The sequence below is a fragment of the Rhinatrema bivittatum genome, chromosome 12 (assembly GCF_901001135.1).
Source record: "Rhinatrema bivittatum chromosome 12, aRhiBiv1.1, whole genome shotgun sequence".
Lineage (NCBI taxonomy): Eukaryota > Metazoa > Chordata > Amphibia > Gymnophiona > Rhinatrematidae > Rhinatrema > Rhinatrema bivittatum.
Window position 1 is genome coordinate 46,230,426 of NC_042626.1, and position 18,716 is coordinate 46,249,141.

The 18,716-nt window shown below is 50.0% G+C and overlaps 1 protein-coding gene across 2 annotated transcripts in view; it reads right to left on the reverse strand.

The window, feature by feature from the left end:
- Positions 1-737: 737 nt before the first annotated feature.
- SCN4A (sodium voltage-gated channel alpha subunit 4) overlaps positions 738-18,716 on the reverse strand; it is a 176,224-nt gene continuing 158,245 nt past the window's right edge. For both annotated transcript variants that reach the window (XM_029572321.1, XM_029572322.1), the window contains exon 26: positions 738-14,398. In XM_029572321.1, the coding sequence (XP_029428181.1) occupies positions 13,119-14,398 (1,280 nt within the window). In that variant the 3' untranslated portion in view covers positions 738-13,118. The remainder of the gene's footprint in view (positions 14,399-18,716) is intronic.

Below are 18,716 nucleotides of genomic sequence, written 5' to 3' on the forward strand. Positions count from 1 at the left end.
CCACAGTAACTTCTTAGCTCTCGCTCCTCCCTAGTTACCCTGATCGTGTCCTCAGCAGCACTGATGAGAGCCACAAAGGAAGACATAAGTGAAGAGGCAATTCAGAAGAGTAGAACCCAGGTTTTCTGCTTGGCAATATAGAAACCACTAAGCACTAGTCCTTCAGCTGTTCGAATACAGACCTGGTGCACAATAAATAGACACCCATCACAATCTTTTCATTCAGAATGCACAGTTGTTTATTTTTAAGAAATGTACAAAGATTAGCAGCTACAGTATCATTCACTGAAAGAAATTCTTTGGTGGATTTCTAACACTGCAGCCAAGGTAAGCGGTGATGGCCTTAGAGAACATAAAATGCAGCAATTCTCTCTGCGCAGGGCAAAATATGAGCAATGTATTTTGTACAACTGTTTTTGTGTTTAAAGCACTGCTCATAGCACAAACTCTTTATTGTAAGAGTTCAAATAAATATCCAGAGAAGCAGCAGATTTACATATAGATCAGGCAGAGAAGCCATATCTCTTGGTTATCTGGCTTTCTGGTATAAAACTCTAGATACAGTATGTACAGAATAAAATGTCAGCAGCTTGCTCTCAGTATAAAGGGTCTACTGCGATATTATGGAAGATTCTAGGAGAGAGGATTTGTTTTGTGGACTTTATAATAGGATGCAAAATAGCCAGCCTGTGTTTTTAGCTTACCTCTCTGTCTTATGGGATGCAAGCTCAGTCCTGTTTTTTTTAATTTGGCATCCCAAAGTAGTCCAGTTTTTATTTCCCTGCAAAATGTGCTGAGGGTGAGAATTATAAAACAAGGACTGGACCATTACCTCATGATGACATGGAGGCAGGTTAGCAACGTAGGGTTGTTAACTGGCTCCAGATATTCAGGACACATTGATCCAGTCCTGGTTTCCCCCCCCCCTTGCATGCAGGGACTTGTAGATCTGTCTTCCCTATTGCAGTCCCTACAAAAAGCAAGACAACAAATCCCTGCATGCAGTTGGGTAAAACCCAGAATGGATCAGTCTGCCTTGTAAATCTGGAGCCAGTTCACAACTCGGGGAGGGGGGGGGGGAGTAAGAGAGAGTCCAAATAAGGGGCAAAGGGAGAAGGGAGATTTCCCATACGGGATCTCCAGCACATCAAGGAATACAGCTGGAATAACATCTCAGAGCTCTGCTCACTCCACCTTTGCTCCTGTGGTGTATGCATAACCAGAGCTCAGCCACCAGTGTGAGCTTTCTTAGGGACCATCCCTGCTGGCGATAACTTCTCCCTTCCATAATCCTGCATTTGATGAAAGTGGAATTGTCCAGCTGCATTATAAAGACGGTTTTTACCTGTTGAAATCATCAAATAGAGCTTCAGGAAGTGCTGGTTTTTAGTGTTTCCTAGTTTGTCGTTTAATAGAACAAGGTGGAGAGAGAAAGGAGTAGTGGCAGGTAGGCAGGGGTTAGAGAGAGGGACTGGATCCTCATTAAAACAGCCTCAAACCCTGGCTACCAGAGGATAGACTGCAGACCAACCCAAGTGCAAGATTTAAGGATCAAGCAAAATTAGGCTCTCAAAAGTGCAAAAAAGCCTGCAAAAATCCCTCAGTGCATTCTGCACAAGATTTTTTTCTTGCATGGTTCTTTTCTGTGGAATTTTTTTGCCTTCTAGAAATTTCAGGAAATCAACTCCCTGAACAAAAAAATATGTGCTAGTTCAACCTCAGACAAACAAACCTGACTTGCAGACTCTGCCCTTTTTTCTCTTATTCTTAAATCTGATCCTAAATGTTGGCTAGAGCATTTCTCTAACCACTATTAAAAACTTCATAAACGAAGTTAACATAAAGGGCAGGAACCAGCAACAGTGGAGGGTAGAATCCTGCAAGCAGCAACCTCAGATGTAGGTCTGAATATAAAACGTACAGCGCAGAATTGCAGATAGATCTCTCTCCATGGAATCATGCATCATGGAATCTTTGCTGCACATTTCATAGCCCGTGCAAGCTCGGTAAACAGATGGGATGCGCAGACCCTCCCTCCTTGAACCCACCCCGTGCAAGCTCGGTAAACAGATGGGATGCGCAGACCCTCCCTCCTTGAACCCACCTCGGTTCCCCCAACTCAAAAATCTTATCGGTTTCTCTCTCTCTCCAGAGATTTAGAAATGGGGGGGGGGTTGTGGCTTCTGAAAAGCTTCCAGTCCAGATCCCCTCTGGCTTCGTGGCTTGGCAGAGTGACTGCACGATACGTAGGACATTAAAAAGAACAAGCATCGAGCTTATTCTAAATCAAGCTGCAAGTTAAGTGGTGTTTTAAGGACTTTTTATTTATTATTATTCATCTTTTTGTATATATTCACAGGCCTTGTAACCGGTTTCTGCAGGTATACAGCAGTATAGAAATATTTGTAAATAAATATATAAAATAAATGCACAGTGGAGCTGTACCTGGAGTGTAAAGCCATCGGTTAACAGGCGATGTGAGTGGTGTTGCATGTGGCACAGAGTATAGATATTTATGGGTTCGGTGAGTCATGTCAGTTATGAAATATTGTGTACTGTAAGATAGGTAACTCAGGAAAAGGCAGCACCAAGAAAATCTGTGGTGTTTAGAGCTTTTAATTCAGGCATTAAAATGGGGATATTTCACTCCAGCCACAGACAAGCAGAAAGAGAAATTATCGACGGACAAAATTATTTTCTGTTTTTATTAAACTCTGAATGAGGTCCATTAACTACTTTTATTTTTATTTTTGTTCAATTCCCTCTTCTACATTGTTTTTTTTTTACTTCTCAGAATCTAATTAGGTATACTCTTTCTACCTGTACTGCACTTCCCTAAATCAGGGTCACCATTAGCTGAACTAAACTAGCGCTGGTTGTCTTATCGTCTCCTGTTTACAGGAGCTTGGTGAATACTATAAAGAGGGGCCCAGCGGGTGACTCAGTGGCCGTGCTGTGCACTGCTGGAGGGAAGGACCCTAGTTCCATCTCCAAGTGGGGGTCCTCCACTCTTTGGGGTTGGCTGGGGTTCTCAATGGTGGGGAGGCAGTGTTCGGAGACCCCTTGAGGGGAAGGGAGTCATGGTTCATTGTTTAAGGGGGGATTCAGGGCCTGTGATCGCAGGTTTCATAAGAAGGACTGGTGTGTGGGCCCCAGCCCAGGACTGTCACTGTAACGATCAGATTGGGTATGTTGAGGGGGGGGGGGGGGAAGAGGAGGAAAATATAAAATATGGAATAAAATCCTACATAGTTGCAAATGAAGGCTTCTGGCACCAGCCCTGGTTCCGACTGAGCTGGAAATACAGAGCAACCATGGATGTTTCCCTGCATGACAGGTTCAGCCCAGCAAATCACTGGCACTCCCAGCCACCCACAGCTCCTTGGGCTTGGTCAGCAGGGTCACACAGCAGCAGTGATGTCCTCCAGCTGCTCTTTGCTGCGAGCACCCCCTTTCCCCTCCATGTCTCACTTAACAACTGTGTTTCCCTCATGGTGCACATGAGGGCGCTGTTCACCCATAAGTCAGAAACCCTGCTTTCCCATCCTATAGAAAGAGCGTCCATGGAAGCTCCCAGAGGTTCTCCTGGAAATAGGTTGCTTCCCCCTCAGCAGCAGGATCCCACCTACCAGCAGTCACCTGTAAGGGACGGTCTTTATTACCTTTCAGCACCTGAGTTGTGATAGACATCGTAGAACAGACAGTGATGGACTGGTACAGCTTGCCTTAACCATGTATTAGACACAGCAGAAATGTTTTCTTCTCTTTTCCTTGTGGTTTTCTTCCTGCTGTTTCTGGGCGTCCAGCTCAGTGCTGGGATTTAGTGCCAGGAGCCTTCATTCTCAACTACCACAGTGATTTTTATTTTCTCCTGGGACAAGCAGGATGGTAATCCTCACATGTGAGTGACATCATCCGATGGAGCCCGGCACGGAAAACTTTTGTCAAAGTTTTTAGAAACTTTGACTGGCAGACTGAACATGCCCATCATGCCGCTATCTGCGCATCCACTCGAGGTCCCCCTTCAGTCTCTTCTTTTCCGCGGTGCAGTAGCCTCGCAGTGGTGGAGCTCCAACTCCTTGAAACTGTTTTCAAACTTTTTCAAGGGTTTTTCTGCATCGCGTCCCCCTTCGCATTCGGTTCCTCTGTTCGGTAGGTGCCCTTGTTTTGCTTTCGTTCTTCGCGATCGATTCCTGACTTCTGCACCCTGGTGCCCGTTGGTCATCGACCGCGCGCTGGCCTCTTTTTTCAATGGCATTGTCAGGTTTTCAATGGTGCCCCCAGTGCCTGTGGTCCATGTCCATCCGGATCCGCATGAGGTGTATATCTTCTGCCTGGGGGCCTCACATGATGTCCAGGGGTGTCATTTGTGTGATCAAATGACCCATAAAGGGCATTGAGCGTGCCTGGACAAAATGGAGAAGCTCTTCGGATCTCCTAAACCCTCTACTTTGGCTTTGGTATCCTCGACACCCAAGGATTGTGGGGAACCGTCTCCTTCTCTGCCCCTGGCGGTCCCGCTATCCAGTACCCCTAAGGATAGGGGAGAGGGGGATCAATCCTCAGTTGTCTCCCTCTCCTGCTAACCTTGGGGTCTTCTTCATCCTCAGCGCTGGGGAAAGACCTGACCGAGCGCCGGAAATCCAGAAAGCATCAACACCGGTCACCATCTCGCCACGGTTCCTGTCCCGGAGTGGCATCAGTGGCCACCACCGGTTCCTCCTGGCATACTGCGGCCGATGCTCCCCTCGATGCCGGGGTTTCCATTGATGCCACTGGAGCCCCTGCGGCCATCGGTGCCCTTGGGGCCCAGGCCCACTGCCCCTCCCAGCCCTCGGCATCTGGGCCCGAGCAAGGAGGAGGGTCCTTATGACCCGTGGGGTGATGACTCCTCAGACTCATCCTCTGAGTTCTCCAATGACCCCCTCTCAGAGCTTTCCCCTCCGGAAGAACGGCGTCGGTCTCCGCCTGAAGACCTGTTGTTTGCCAGCTTTATAAGGCCAAGGCAGAGGCCATCCCCTTCCAACTCCTGTCTGAGGAGGATACCTGTCACAAGATGCTGGAGGTCTTCTACTTCATCGATGCTCCCAAGGAGATCGTGGTGGTGCTGGTCCACAACATCTTTAAGGAGCTCCTCCTCTGTATGTGGGAACACCCGGTGTCGGCGTCCCCGGTTAACAGGAAGGCCGATGCAACCTATCTGGTGCAACAGGCTGTGGGCTTTGAATGGCGGCATCTCCCCCACCAGTCGGCGGTTGTGGAGTCTGCACTTAAAAAGGCCAGACGCTTGTGGATACATGCTTCAGCCCCTCTGGGGCGCAAACACAGGGAGCTTGATGGCATAGGAAGGAAAATGATCCAGGAGGCTATGCTGGTGGCCCGCATTGCGGCCTACCAGCTATACATGACCCAACACAACCGCAATCTGTGGAAACAGGTTCATAACTTGTGGAGGGCCTCCCCCAGCAACAGCAGTAGTCTCTTGCAGCCATTGCCATGCTGGGCCTTGAGGCGGGAAGGCACGAGGTGAGGTCTACCTACGACGTGTTCGAGACTGCATTCTGCCTAGCCACTGGGGGTGTCAGCGCCAGACGGCTGGCTTGGCCCTGGGCCTCAGGACTCCGACAGGCTTGCGGATCTCCCCTGTACAGGCGAGAACCTGTTTGGGGATAAGGTAAGAGGTTATGGCACAGCTGAAAGATCAGCATGATACTCTTCAGCAACTCTCCACCAGCCCCTCTGAAGGTCCTTCCTCTGCCAGGAAGTCCTCCAGGCTGGGCTCTCGCAAGCCCTTTTACCAACCGAGGAGATACTATCCTCCAGCCACCTTGCCCACCCACCTTGGACCAGTCCCAGAGGTCGTGGCCAACAGCAGCGGGTTCCAAGGAACCAACCAGCCCCCCAGCAGGCCCCTTCCACAGGCTTTTGACTGGTGGCTAGGGGGCACGAGCCAAAAGCTGGTTCCCTTGGCGGTTGATCCCCAGGTCAGTGGCAAGCTCCTTTGCTTCGCCTGCCGTTGGGAAGTGATCACTTCAAACCGTTGGGTTCTTTCCATTGTCCACCACGGTTACCGCGTGATTTTCAGCAGGCTCCCAGAGACCACTCCCCCATGTCCATTGTGGGGTTCGCCCGCCATCAGGTCATCTTTCAATCGGAACTCTTCGCCCTCTTAGCGGCGTGCGCAGTGGAACCAGTCCCCCATGAGCAACGGGGCCATGGCTTCTACTCGAGGTACTTCCTCATTCCAAAGAGGAATGGCGGCATGTGCCCCATTCTCGACCTCAGGGCGTTAAACCAGTTTCTTGAAAGAGAGAAATTCAAAATGGTCTCTCTGGGCACACTGATCCCACTCTTCCGAAGAGGAGATTGGCTCTGCTCACTCGATTTAAAGGAGGCATACACCCATATTACAATTGTCCTCAACCACACAAAGTACCTCCGCTTTCTTTGTGGGGGCGGCACATTTTCAGTACAAAGTGCTGCCCTTTGGGCTGACATCAGCTCCACGCTTCTTCACAAAATGCCTGGTGGTGGTGGCTGCCTACCTCAGGCGTTGCTCGGTCCATGTCTTTCCATACCTGGACGATTGGCTGATCTGGAGCAACTCCCACTCCGGGGCCTTGAAAGCACTGGCCCTGACAGTTCAGACCTTGCAGATGTTGGGATTTGTCAACTTCCCCAAGTCACATCTCTGTCCATCTCCATGGCTAGACTTTATTGGCTTTCCTGCCCAAGGATTGGGCAATTGCCCTCTCCTCGCTGGCCACCCTCATTCGCTACAGAACTAAGGTGCCGGCCCGTCTGCTGCTCCGCCTGCTGGGCCACATGGTGACCTCGGTCCACGTGACCCCCTTGGCCTGCCTCTGCAAGAGGAACCCTCAGTGGGCCTTGCAGTCCCAGTGGCGGCAGGCATCCCAGGATCTAGAGGCTCCGGTTATAGTCATGGACCTCCTCCGCTTCTCCCTGACCTGGTGGGAAGCCTTCCCCAATTTGGAGAGTGGGCTCCCTTTTCAACCTGCGCTGCCTCATATTTCCCTCACTACCGATGCCTCGTCCCAAGGGTGGGGGGCCCACACGGATGGCCTGCATACTCAGGGCCTCTGGATGGTGGCTGAAATTCGCTGCCAGATAAACTTAATGGAACTTTGGGCGATCCAGTACGCCTTGTGGGCCTTCCAGGACAGGCTATCCTCCAGGGTTATCCTCATCAGAACGGACAACCAGTGGCGATGTGGTTCATCAAAAAGTAGGGTGGCACAGGCTCATTCCTCCTCTTCCAGAAAGGCAATGCAGGTCTGGGATTGGGCCCGTTCCAGAGGGATGTACCTATGGGCCACCTACCTGCCGGGTCACCTAAACACTCTGGCGGACCACCTCAGTCGATCCAGCCACACGAGTGGTCCCTGAACCCTGCGGTGGTGGCAGACTTGTTTCGCTGCTGGGGTACGCCGGACATGGACTTGTTCGCTTCTCCCTGCAATTACAAGGTGAGCAGATTCTGCTCCCTGATTCCAGGGAAGGGCCATCTGGCCTGCGATGCCTTCTCCATTCATTGGGAGCAGGGTCTCCTGTACGCGTACCCCCCTATTCTGTTCCTCTCGAGAACTCTGATGAAACTACAAGAGGATGGGGGGTGGGGGGGAACCATAATCCTAATGGCACCCTCTTGGCCAAGGCAGGTGTGATTTCCTCTTCTCCAGGACCTGTCAGTGAGCGCATCTGTCCCACTGGAGATGGCTCCCGACCTCAAATCGCAGAACCAGGGCACCCTGTGCCACCCGAACCTCCAGGCCCTGGCCCTCACAGCGTGGATGTTGAGCGCATGATCCTCCAGCCTTTGAAGCTCTTGGATGATGTGTCCAGGGTCTTGATTGAGTCTCGGAAACCTTCCACCAGGAAATCTTACAGCTCGAAGTGGAAGCGGACTGGACCCTTTCTCCTGTCCATTACCCTGCCTGCTGGATTACCTCTGGCATGTGTCCGAGTCTGGCCTCCAAACCAACTCGGTCCGCGTGCACTTCAGCGCACTCAGCACCTACCATCAAGGTGTTGCTGGTGCGCCCGTTTTGGTCCAGCTTCTTGTCAGGCGCTTTATGTGAGGCCTCGTTCAGTTGAAGCCCCCGCTTAGGCCTCCAGCTACCCTGTGGGATCTCAACATTGTCCTGGCAAGGCTCATGCGGCATCCATTTGAGCCTCTCAAGTCCTGTGACCTGAGGTTCCTCACCTGGAAAGTCATGTTCCTGTTGGCGATCACTTCCGCTCGCAGGGTCAGTGAGATTCAAGCCCTGGTCACGTACTCTTCCTACACAAAATTCTTCCATGATCGTGTGGTGCTGCGTACACATCCAAAATTTCTGCCTAAGGTGGTGACTGCTTTCTACATCAACCAGTCAATCATCCTTCCCACGTTCTTCCCACAGCCTCATTCCCACATGGGGGAATGTGCTCTCCACACCCTGGTCTGCAAGCAGGCACTCGCTTTCTACTTGGATTGTACAGTGACCCATAGACAGTCCACCCAGCTCTTTGTGTCTTTTGATCCCAATAGACTGGGATCAGCAGTGGGGAAACAAACCTTGTCCAACTGGCTAGCGGATTGCATCGCCTTCTGCTACGAGCAGGCAGGCCTTCAGCTGGCTGGCAGGGTGAAAGCTCACACTGTGTAGGCTATAGTGGCGTCAGTGGCCCATCTGCGTGTGGTCCCTGTCGCTGAAATTTGCAGGGCCGCACCCTGGAGTTCTCTGAACACGTTTGCGGCTCACTACTGCCTTGACAGGGATAGTCACCAGGACAGCGCTTTTGGCCAGTCTGACCTACGCAACCTATTCCAATCCTGAACCCAACTGTCTTGCATCGTGCTCTCTGTGGGACCAGACTGCCCCTGTTTCCCCACAGCACCGCAGTTGTGTTGTGCCCGTTGGCACCTTGTTCGGCTACTGTGGGTCTCTTTGGTCGAATGGGGCACATATGAGGACTACCATCCTGCTTGTCCTAGGAGAAAGTGCAGCTGCTTACCTGTAACAGGTGTTCTCCTAGGACAGCAGGATGTTAGTCCTCAGGAATCCGGCCTGCCTCCCCACAATGTTAGGGTCACCTTCGGTTTGTTGTGTTATTTTTCTCGCTCATATTTTTTGCTATGTTACGAGACTGAAGGGGGACCTCGCGTGGACGCACGGATAGCTTGTGCCGGACGCCATCGGATGATGTCACCCACACTTGAGGACTAACATCCTGCTGTCCTAGGAGAACACCTGTTACAGGTAAGCAACTGCACTTTCTTTCTGATTTTATATACCCTCCCCCCTCCCCTGAGGGCTGGACGTCAGGGCTCCTTTCAGAATCCCTGCATTTTTGGGCCACTAGGCATTTCCATTCTGTGATGATTTTTGAACCTTCCAGACCCCCAACCCCTTTCCCCCACACGGGGGGCTTTGAGCGCTGCCTCCGCAGTAGCCCCGGCTGACCTGGGGAACAGAAGATCTGAGTCAGGTGTGGACCCCAGGTCCCGCTGCATTTCGGAGCACGGCGCTGCCGCTGAGCCACCACCCCTGGGCTGGCCTGGCAGTTTTCGTTTTATTGAGTTGCACAAGATGATCTACATTTAGAAATGGAGGGTGGTGATGGGCACTGAGAAAAATCACCGTGTTCACATAGAGCCCTGCAGGTATTTGGGGCCAGTGCAAGGGTAATTAGTGTCCCAGGCAACCTTTGTTCGTGCACCCCCCTTCCCCGCCCCACAAGATTTACCTACGGGATGGGCTCCACCTGCCGCCCGAGACCTCTTCTTTTTCTTCAGCTGCCAGCGAGATGTGCTTCACCAGTGGCCCTGGGTCCTCTTCTTCCTCTTTGGACGCTGATGGGTTGGGCTCCGCTGGAAACCCCAGGCCCTCTTTTTCTTCTTTGGCTGCCAGAGGCCCCGGAGGCCCCTCTTCTTCCTCTTCAGTTCCTGGCAGGATGGGCTCTGCCGATGTCCACAAAACCTCTTCTTCCTTTTTGGCTACCAGCGGGATGGGCCTCTGCTAGCAGAGGCCTAGGCTTCGTTTTACTGTTCATGTGCCAGTGCGATAGGCTCTGCCGATCACCAGGCGCTTCTTCTTTCTTTTCAGCCACTGACAGGACGGATTCTGCTCGACCCAGGCCTCTTCTTTCTCTTCGGTTACTGGCAGGGGATGGGTTTCACCAGTGGCCCCAGGACCTCTTCTCTTACTCTTTGGCCACAGGTGGGATGGGCTCTGCCAGCAAGATTTTGCTGTCCCCCCACCCAAGGTCTGGCACTAGGTACCTAATGGAAGTGCCAGCCCTGCAAGTGATGCTTGCTCCTGGCTGCTGAAGAGTAGCTGACTCGCTTCTTCCTAGTTTCTCTTTTTCACACATTTGGGCACTTCACGTGGGAAATGCAGTCTGAAGCTCAGGATGTGTTTTCTGTTATCTGACTATTTCCACACATCATTAAAGAACAGGTGGGTGCAGGTTCTCTGTGCAATATACAGAATAATAATTACTTTATTAACATCAGTCAGGATATTATAAGATGCTCAGAAGGATAAAGGCCTTTGTTTCTGGCTGCATCTTGTTATTCAGTAAAATCTAAAGCCAAAGGTGTGGTCTTTCTTCCTACATGCAAATCTCTTTAAGACATAATTGCACAGACGGTATGCCTGTGCCACTTTTAAGACGTTAGCAATTTAAACATTTTCCATGGCGCCCTGGCACACTTGCCTTATGTTGGCTGCTCCTTGATATGTTTTTCTCGTTCCATTGCCAGGAGCTTTTGGAATCGAGCCCTAGTGCCTGGCATTGGGTCACTTTTCACCATGTAAATTTAGCACTATGGCCATACAGCTGAAGGTCTCACAAATCCTGTCTCTGGGATTTGTGAGACCTTCACATTTTTGTTTCACATTTACTGTAACATGGAAATGCAGTATGAAGCTACTCGTTGCTGCTGTTGGTTAATTGTCGGATGACATTAATGCAGGACAAAGCACAGCCAAAGCTTGGTAATCTATTTTTTGCTGTGCAGTAGTTAAGAGGATGGTTTTCAAAAGGGATCTAGGCACCTAACCAAGGAGTCAGGTGATTAGATCCCTGGGTGAGTGAATTGCCCTGGGCACAGCTGCTAAATATAGTCGTGCTATTTCACAATGCAGCCGTCTTTAGTTACTGTAAAAGTAGGGGTGTCTCTGGGGTGTGGGGGGCGTTTGGATTGGGAGAGAAAGGTATATGCATAGAGTTTTCCATAAATCCTGCATTGCTTCTCCCCTGGAACTCCAGCACTATAAGGAGCAGGTGCAAAGTGCCCAGGTACTTTCATGCCCCATCTACCTTTTGGCCGATATCAAGCTATCTGGGTAGTTTCTTTTTCTACATTTTGCCTAACAGGCAAGTGGCTACTAAAGTACCTGCATACTTTGCCACAGCATGGCTTTATTGACACCTTCTCCCCTCCACCCCCCCCCCCCCTCCACCAAGTACATAAGGAGAACCATTCTAACTAGAAAGTGGAGCATTCTTGCAGGATTAACTCAAAGGGTTGATTTTACAAAGCGATTTTTATCACTTAATGTCTCTTTAAGGGTGAGTTGTTTTCCCTTATCGCCATATTAGGAGTCAATGACAATACATCAAACTAAAAATTGCTTCTGTGTTTAAAGCAATGGCCCCAGATCATCAGGGTTAGGCTGAGCTAGTCCTGGTTTTACCCCTCCCCATCCCCAGCTGCATCTATACATTTGTAATTCCTGTTCTTCTTACAGATACTGGATTTATGAGCAGGACTGTCTCAGCCTGCCATCAATTAGTGCCTTACCTATGTGCAAAATTTAACGTTTAGTGTAGAGCTTTTCTGTGGTACACAGCATCAGTCTATGTAACAAATAGGGTCTGGAGAGATCACTGCTATGGCGTAAGTAGAGATCTTGATTTCTTTTAATACCCACCGTGAGCCGGGAGATGGAAGGCTGTGCCTCCCATCCTTTTAAATGTCCCTCCTGTGACATGTTATGGCTAGCTCAATGTTATAAGGGACAGGCTGAGCTAATCCTGATTTTAACATTCCCACACCCACCCCAATGCATCTATGCATATGCGCTTGCAGGTTTTCTATGAAGTCTTACCCCTGCCTTGCTGCTGTCCTTCCAGATCATTTGCAACCAACTCCAGTGGATATGAAACAAAGTCAAGTCATCTGTAAACCTAGAGAACTCAACACAAGTTTATGTTGGTTCTAGTTAAACTATTTCAGTTTGCACAATTTTCCATTTTACACCCTTTTAAGGGTAAAAGGAAATTCATCCTCCACAAGCTCCCCTGAAATGGTCACAAGCAAAATATGGGAACTTTCTCGTTAGGGTTTCTTTGTTTTTTGTTGTTGTTGTTTTTTAAGTCTGCACTCTCTCGTTTGAAGGGAAAGCATTTTCTGGGCTTAGACATTTTTAAGCATTGACTGATCCAGAGCTGGGATTTTCTTCCAAGAGTGGAGAGGAAAACAGTTAATGGCCAATACTTTGGAAAATAGGAAAAGATACTGACCAGAGGCGCCATTTAACAGAGCTACAATAGATTCATACCGGTACACACTCCTGATCAGTGCCCATCTGTGTCCATTGCTCAAAGTAGCAACACTTCCAGTAAGTCAAACGTTTTAGTCTTGTCTGCATGTATGTTGAATAGATGCATAAAACTTGTTGATCGGTGGCCTATAGACCTACAATGCATACCATGTAATAACTTTTAAATAGCAGCCATACCTGCTGTTTTCTTCATGAAGTGTTACTCCAAAGACTGACCCCTACTGGCGTTAAACCAGCCTTCTCTTCCACCCCTGACAGAGATAACTGCAAAGTAAACTGAAAGACTTCTATCACTGAATAAAATACCAAATGAGATCAATTAAATGGATTCTGGATGAATACAGGTGTATGCATACTTCTTAAGGGGATCATGGGTAGTGTGCACATGAAAGGCAATCCACTATATCCTGATACCTCATGATACATCACAAGATGTCCCACAGCAACCTGAAATGGCTTGTGTCTATACCATACTGCTGCAGTGCTTCCACTCAGAGAAAGTACGCTGATGTCAGTATTAAAGGTAAACATACTCTTCCACTGAAACTATACAGAGGACTCCCTGAAGAAACGCTTCTTGCCACATGATTTCTGAGTGCTGCACTCCTTTTCACATGCCTTCCTGCCAGCATGCTCCTTGTCACATTCCTCCCTTGGATCAGAGTCTTTGTCACACCCATGGCCATCACATCCCTTTCTGCTAGAGAGAAGACCATTGGCCTCTGAGTCTGGGGTTGGAGCTGTTGCCACTCGTGGCCCAGTTTTCCCCAAACCGGAACCAATTCTGGTTACAATCATCCCTTCCTTTTCTGGTGGCTCCTCAGCAGGCACTTTTTCATCATGGTTATGCCGGTAAACATAGGAGGCGTGTTTCACAGAGCGCTTTAACAGATGCCTTCGGAATGCTCTTTGGATTTTGATGGCACATACCTCCTCCTGTTTTCGTTTCAGTGTGGTGGTGATGGGCTCATAAGAAACCTTGGAAGGATTGGCTGCCATGAATTTCTCCTCCATAGTTGCCTTTAGGGCATCCATCTCCCCAGAGTCCCCCAGAACATTCTTTGTCAGGGCAAAGAGAATATCCAGGCAATGTATCTTATCCCCAATGACCATTGGCAGGTCCATGGTGATCAATTTGATTTTATTGGGTTTGGGGATTTTCAAAGGCTCTTGTAAGGTGTCTACAAAGTCTGACATCTGGCTATATTGAACAAACTGTGTAGCATCAGGATCAAACTTCTCCCAGGTTTCATAAAACATTTCAAAATCATCCTCACAAAGCGGCTCGCTGCTCTCCTCTGTGGCCACGTTGAAATTTTCCAGGATGATGGCGATGTACATGTTGACTACAATCAGGAAGGAGACGATGATGTAGCTGCAGAAGAAGACTATGCCAATGGAGGGGTTCCCACAGTTGCCCTTCACATGTGTGCCGGGGTTTTCAAAGTGAGGGTCACAATCTGGAGGGCCACTGTTCAAGATGGGATTGAGGAGACCATCCCACCCAGCTGAGGTGGTGATTTGGAACAAGCAGATGATGCTGTTCCCAAATGTTTCAAAGTTGAACATATCATCAATCCCTGACTCTCTCTTCACGTATGCAAAATTGGACATCCCAAAGATAGAATAGATGAACATAACTAGGAAAAGCAGGAGACCAATGTTGAACAATGCAGGAAGTGACATCATCAGGGCAAAAAGCAGCGTACGGATTCCTTTTGCACCTCTAATAAGTCGAAGGACACGGCCAATTCTTGCAAGCCTGATGACTCTGAAGAGAGTGGGTGACACAAAATATTTCTCTATGATGTCTGATAGGACAAGGCCTGAGAAGGAAGGAAAGAAAGACAGTGTATTTGTGAAATTGTCCATACTGTTCCGCACTTGCACAGCAAGGGTGAGAGAACAGCCTTTACAAAATGAAAGCTGACTATGAGGACTGACACTGGGCCATGCATATCTGGTCTTCACAGACAGTTGGCTTTATTACACTAGTGTAACATATAAATTACTTGGGATATACAAGAGCAGCAGGCGCCATCCAGAGAGAACCAGAAAGGCCATTTGATAAGTTTTGTATTTATACATAAAAAGGCTAGAAAAGCATTTGTTAAATTATGTCTGACTTTTTTTGGTGTTTTCAAAGTGTTGTCATTTTACATTTTTAATATGGCTAGGGGCCTCAAAAACTGGAAATAGTCCAGACCTCTATGGATCTATGAGAGGACTTGAAGAGCAGATCCTTTAAATAAGTGTGGAATTCCCCTTTAATGCTCTGAAGGTAACAGAAGGATTTCTGTGTCTGAATACTATACCCAAGCCTGTCGCAACCGCATTTGCAAACTGTGCAGTTGCACAGGGTGGCACGCTCAGGGGGTGGGGGCGGTGTTGGGAGCAAGGAGAGGCCCATGTTACTGCCAGTGGATCCGATCCCACTGGCAGTGGAAGAAGCAGGAGGCCCGTGTAGCTGCCAGTGGACCCCATCCCACCAGCGGCAGAAGAATCAGAAAGTCCATGCAGCCGCCAGCGGGCTCCATTCCACTGGTGGCGGAAGAAGCCCGTCCCGCAGCTTCTTCTCAAGTATTGGCCCCATGGTAATTCAACACGCGCAGTGTTAGCACTTCCTGTATTCTTATCTCATGATGTTGAATTACCACGGGGCCACCATGCAAAAGGAGGTGCAGAATGTCTGTTCTCACCGATGAAGAAGATTCAGGCTGGTGGCAGCAGCAGTGAGGAGCAATGCCTGGTCTGCATGTGTGCGTGAGTGAATGGGAGGCTGTGTGAGATGTGTGTGTCTTTGTGAATGGGAGCTTACCTTGGGTATGTGGGTGTGAATGGGAGCTTGTCCTGCTTGTGTGTGTGTGAGTGAATGTTAGGGTGTCTGGGATGGGTGTTTGTGTGTGTGTGTATGAATGGGAGGCTGCCTGGGAGGAGTGGGTAGGTGTGAATGGGATGCTGCCTGGGATGTGTGTGTGTGTGTGTGAATGAGAGGCTGCCTGGGATGGGTGTGTGTTTGTGAATGGGAGGCTGCCTGGTATGCATGCATGTGTGTGAATGAGAGCCTGCCTGGGATGTGTGTGTATATGTGTATGTGTGGGCCCATGCATGTATGGGAGCCTTCCTGGGATGGGCAGGGTGTGTGTGTGTGTGTGAGAATGGGAGCCTGCCTGGCATTTGGGTGGATGTGAATGGGAGCTTGCCTTGGGTGTGTGGGTGTGACTAGGAGCTTAACTGGGTTATGTGTGATCTGAGAGCCTTTTGCTTCCTGCTCCTGCCCTTCCCCTCCCAGGCAGCAGCGTGCAGGGAACAGGAGATTATGGTATGAGGCTTGAATGGACAGAGCATAAAGCAGATCAGAGGAAAATGACTTTCCTTCTCAGTCCAACTCCTGCCACCCCTCGCAACCACCAGCAAAGGTGCTGCCTGGGCGAGATGCCATTAAACAGAGCATTCTGGAAGGTAAAATGCCTGATAATGGAGCTCTCCCTGAAAATGGAGCTCTCCCTGAAAATACCCTGGCTCAGTTGTACCACTGTTTTTTCCCTCCACACCCCCCTGCTCCTTTTCCCTTTCTCCTCTCCCTTCCCGCTCCCTCCCTCTCTTCTTCCCCCCTGCACCAGCATTTATCTGTACATACGTGCACTTGCCTCCTTCATACTGTAAATAAGTTCTATATGCTAAGTTCTTAAGTGCACATGCCCCCTTAGCATTGTATATATTTCACTTGCATATCTAACCCTAGCATGAATGCAAAAGTTGTAACTCTGCTCGTTGACTCTCTTCACCTGTACTTTTATATATTATCCTGTTAGCCCCCTTCCCCGTTCATTGTAATTTTCCTTTCTTAGTTACTTGTAAACCGACATGATGTGTCCTACGAATGCCGGTATAGAAAAATGTTAAATAAATAAAATAAATAAATAAAATAAATTATATGGCAGATGTGGTCTACGTAGCCATTAGACTTGTGGCTGGGAGACAGAAGCTCCTGAATTGGACTCCCCCTTTCTCTATCTGAGTTTACTCAGCTATGGCAAGGTGTATTTGGGAGGGGTAGGAATCGGGTATATAGGGTAAAGGGCTAGGGGCAGGGAGCCTCTGTAGTGTATAGGTCCAATGAGCGGGAGGGATGAAGGCGTCTTTGCTTGTGCCTGTTGTCTGGAAGCGTTTGCAGAGGTGAAGGCCCAAGCGCTCTCTTTTTGACTGATAAGTTTCCTCCTAGCTCAACCAGCAGAACTTTGAAAATCTGTTCTCATGGAGCAAATACAATTTTAAGGCCAGCAAGATATCTTTGGTAGCTTGAGACATCTTCAGCCTGGGAGGGAGGTGGGGGCTATTTTTTTTTTTGGTCAAGTCAGGAGTCCAAAAAGGAGGCAGTGGTTTTGGCCTGGATCGCAGGTCTGGGAGGGGGGGGGGGGGCAGTGGTGTTGGCAACTTCGATTTGAGGCGTTGGTGGTTTTGGGAGTCCAGGAGAGAGACAGTGGGGTTTTCACCTGCATATGCAGGGAGGTGCTACTGCTTTCAGCCTGGAAGTCCCTTGAGTGGGGGTGGAGGGGGGGGGTGGAGTTGAGGATGAGAGCAGAGCAGCAGCCTTGAAGAGGGGAGAGCTGCAGCAGGGGTGGGGGCTGGAGGAAGAGAATGGGAGGGCTGCAGCAAGGGGAGAGGGATGATCACATTCATGTGAGGTGAAGGGGAGAGAAGGCGGCTCCATTGGAATGGGGGGAGTTCAGCTGAGAGAAATGTACTCACCGTGCAGTCCTTCCCCCCCCCTCCCCTCCCCAAAAAAAACCCAACCTCCCCAGCAAATTATCTGAGGAGTGGGGGGAAGTACATGGCCAGTGCATTTTGCCCCCGGTGAATGAGTGCTGGAGGAATTTTTGATTCTCACAGGACAAGCAGAATGGTTGTCCTCACAAATGGGTGACATCGAGGATGGAGCCCACCACGGAAAACTTCTGTCAAAGTTTAAACAGAACTTTGACTGGCCCCTACTGGGCATGCCCAGCAAGGCACTGACCCTGCAGCCAGCAGGGGTCTCCCTTCAGTCTTCTTTTTTCCGCGCAGCAGTTGCCACGCGGTGAAAGGAGCTCTCTAACCACGTTCCTGACAGGAATTTGGAAGTTAATTTCCTAAGAAAATTTGCCCCTCAGGGGTCTCCCTTCGACAAATTTTTAGTCATCTTACGGAACCCGGTAAGTTTTTTGCCTTTTTTTCCATCGACTACCGTCGATTTTGGCCCTTGAGGCCTGTTGGCACTTACCGATCCCCAGCCTAAATTTTGGCTTCAGGCCATGGCAACGGGGTTCCGCCGTTGTCCGGATTGTACCCGGACTATGTCCATCACAGACCCCCACAGGGTTTGTGTAATGTGTTTGGGTAGTGAGCATGATGTCCTGACTTGCACCAAATGTGCCTTAATGACACCCAAGGGTCGCAAAGCCAGGATGGAGAAGATGGGGCTCCTCTTCCATGCACCCACCCCAACGCCATCGATAGCATCGACGTCATCGGAACCGGCACCGTCGAAGTTGTACCATCATCGTCAACCTTCCGGTGACCGTCCGCCATCGATCGCTTCTCGGCCGTCGACTCCCGTCCCTTCCCCGGATGGGCGAGGGGATCGGAAGGAAAAGCACCGCCATCGACGGCATAAGTCTCGGCCTGTCGAGGATCCACAGCCATCGACCTCTGCTCAAGCCGAGCCACCGACAAAGAAGCCGCGAACAGACCGGACACCCTCCACGTCTCATTCGCCGGCATCGAGGAAACCCTCACCCTCCCGGGGTGCGGGGGCCGTGATCCCACCGGTTACGGTGGTCCCTCCGGCCCTGCCTCAGCCTCCCTCTCCCGTCGAGCCGGGTATGGTTACCCCTGGTCTCCGGGCAGAACTGGACCGGCTGGTCCAGGAGGCCATCGAGAAAGCGATGAAGAAATTGCAACCTCCATCGGCACCGTCTCCGGCACCGGTTCCAGTGCTGCCACCGACACCGGCACCGGCTTCGCCACCGAGGAGGGAACCGACCACCGAGCCGTTGATACAAGCGCTAGCACCGCTACTGAGCCGCATGGAGGCGCTCATGACGGCCCTTCCATCGGTGATTCCAGTACCATCGACAACACCACCGTCTCCGACTGGATTTT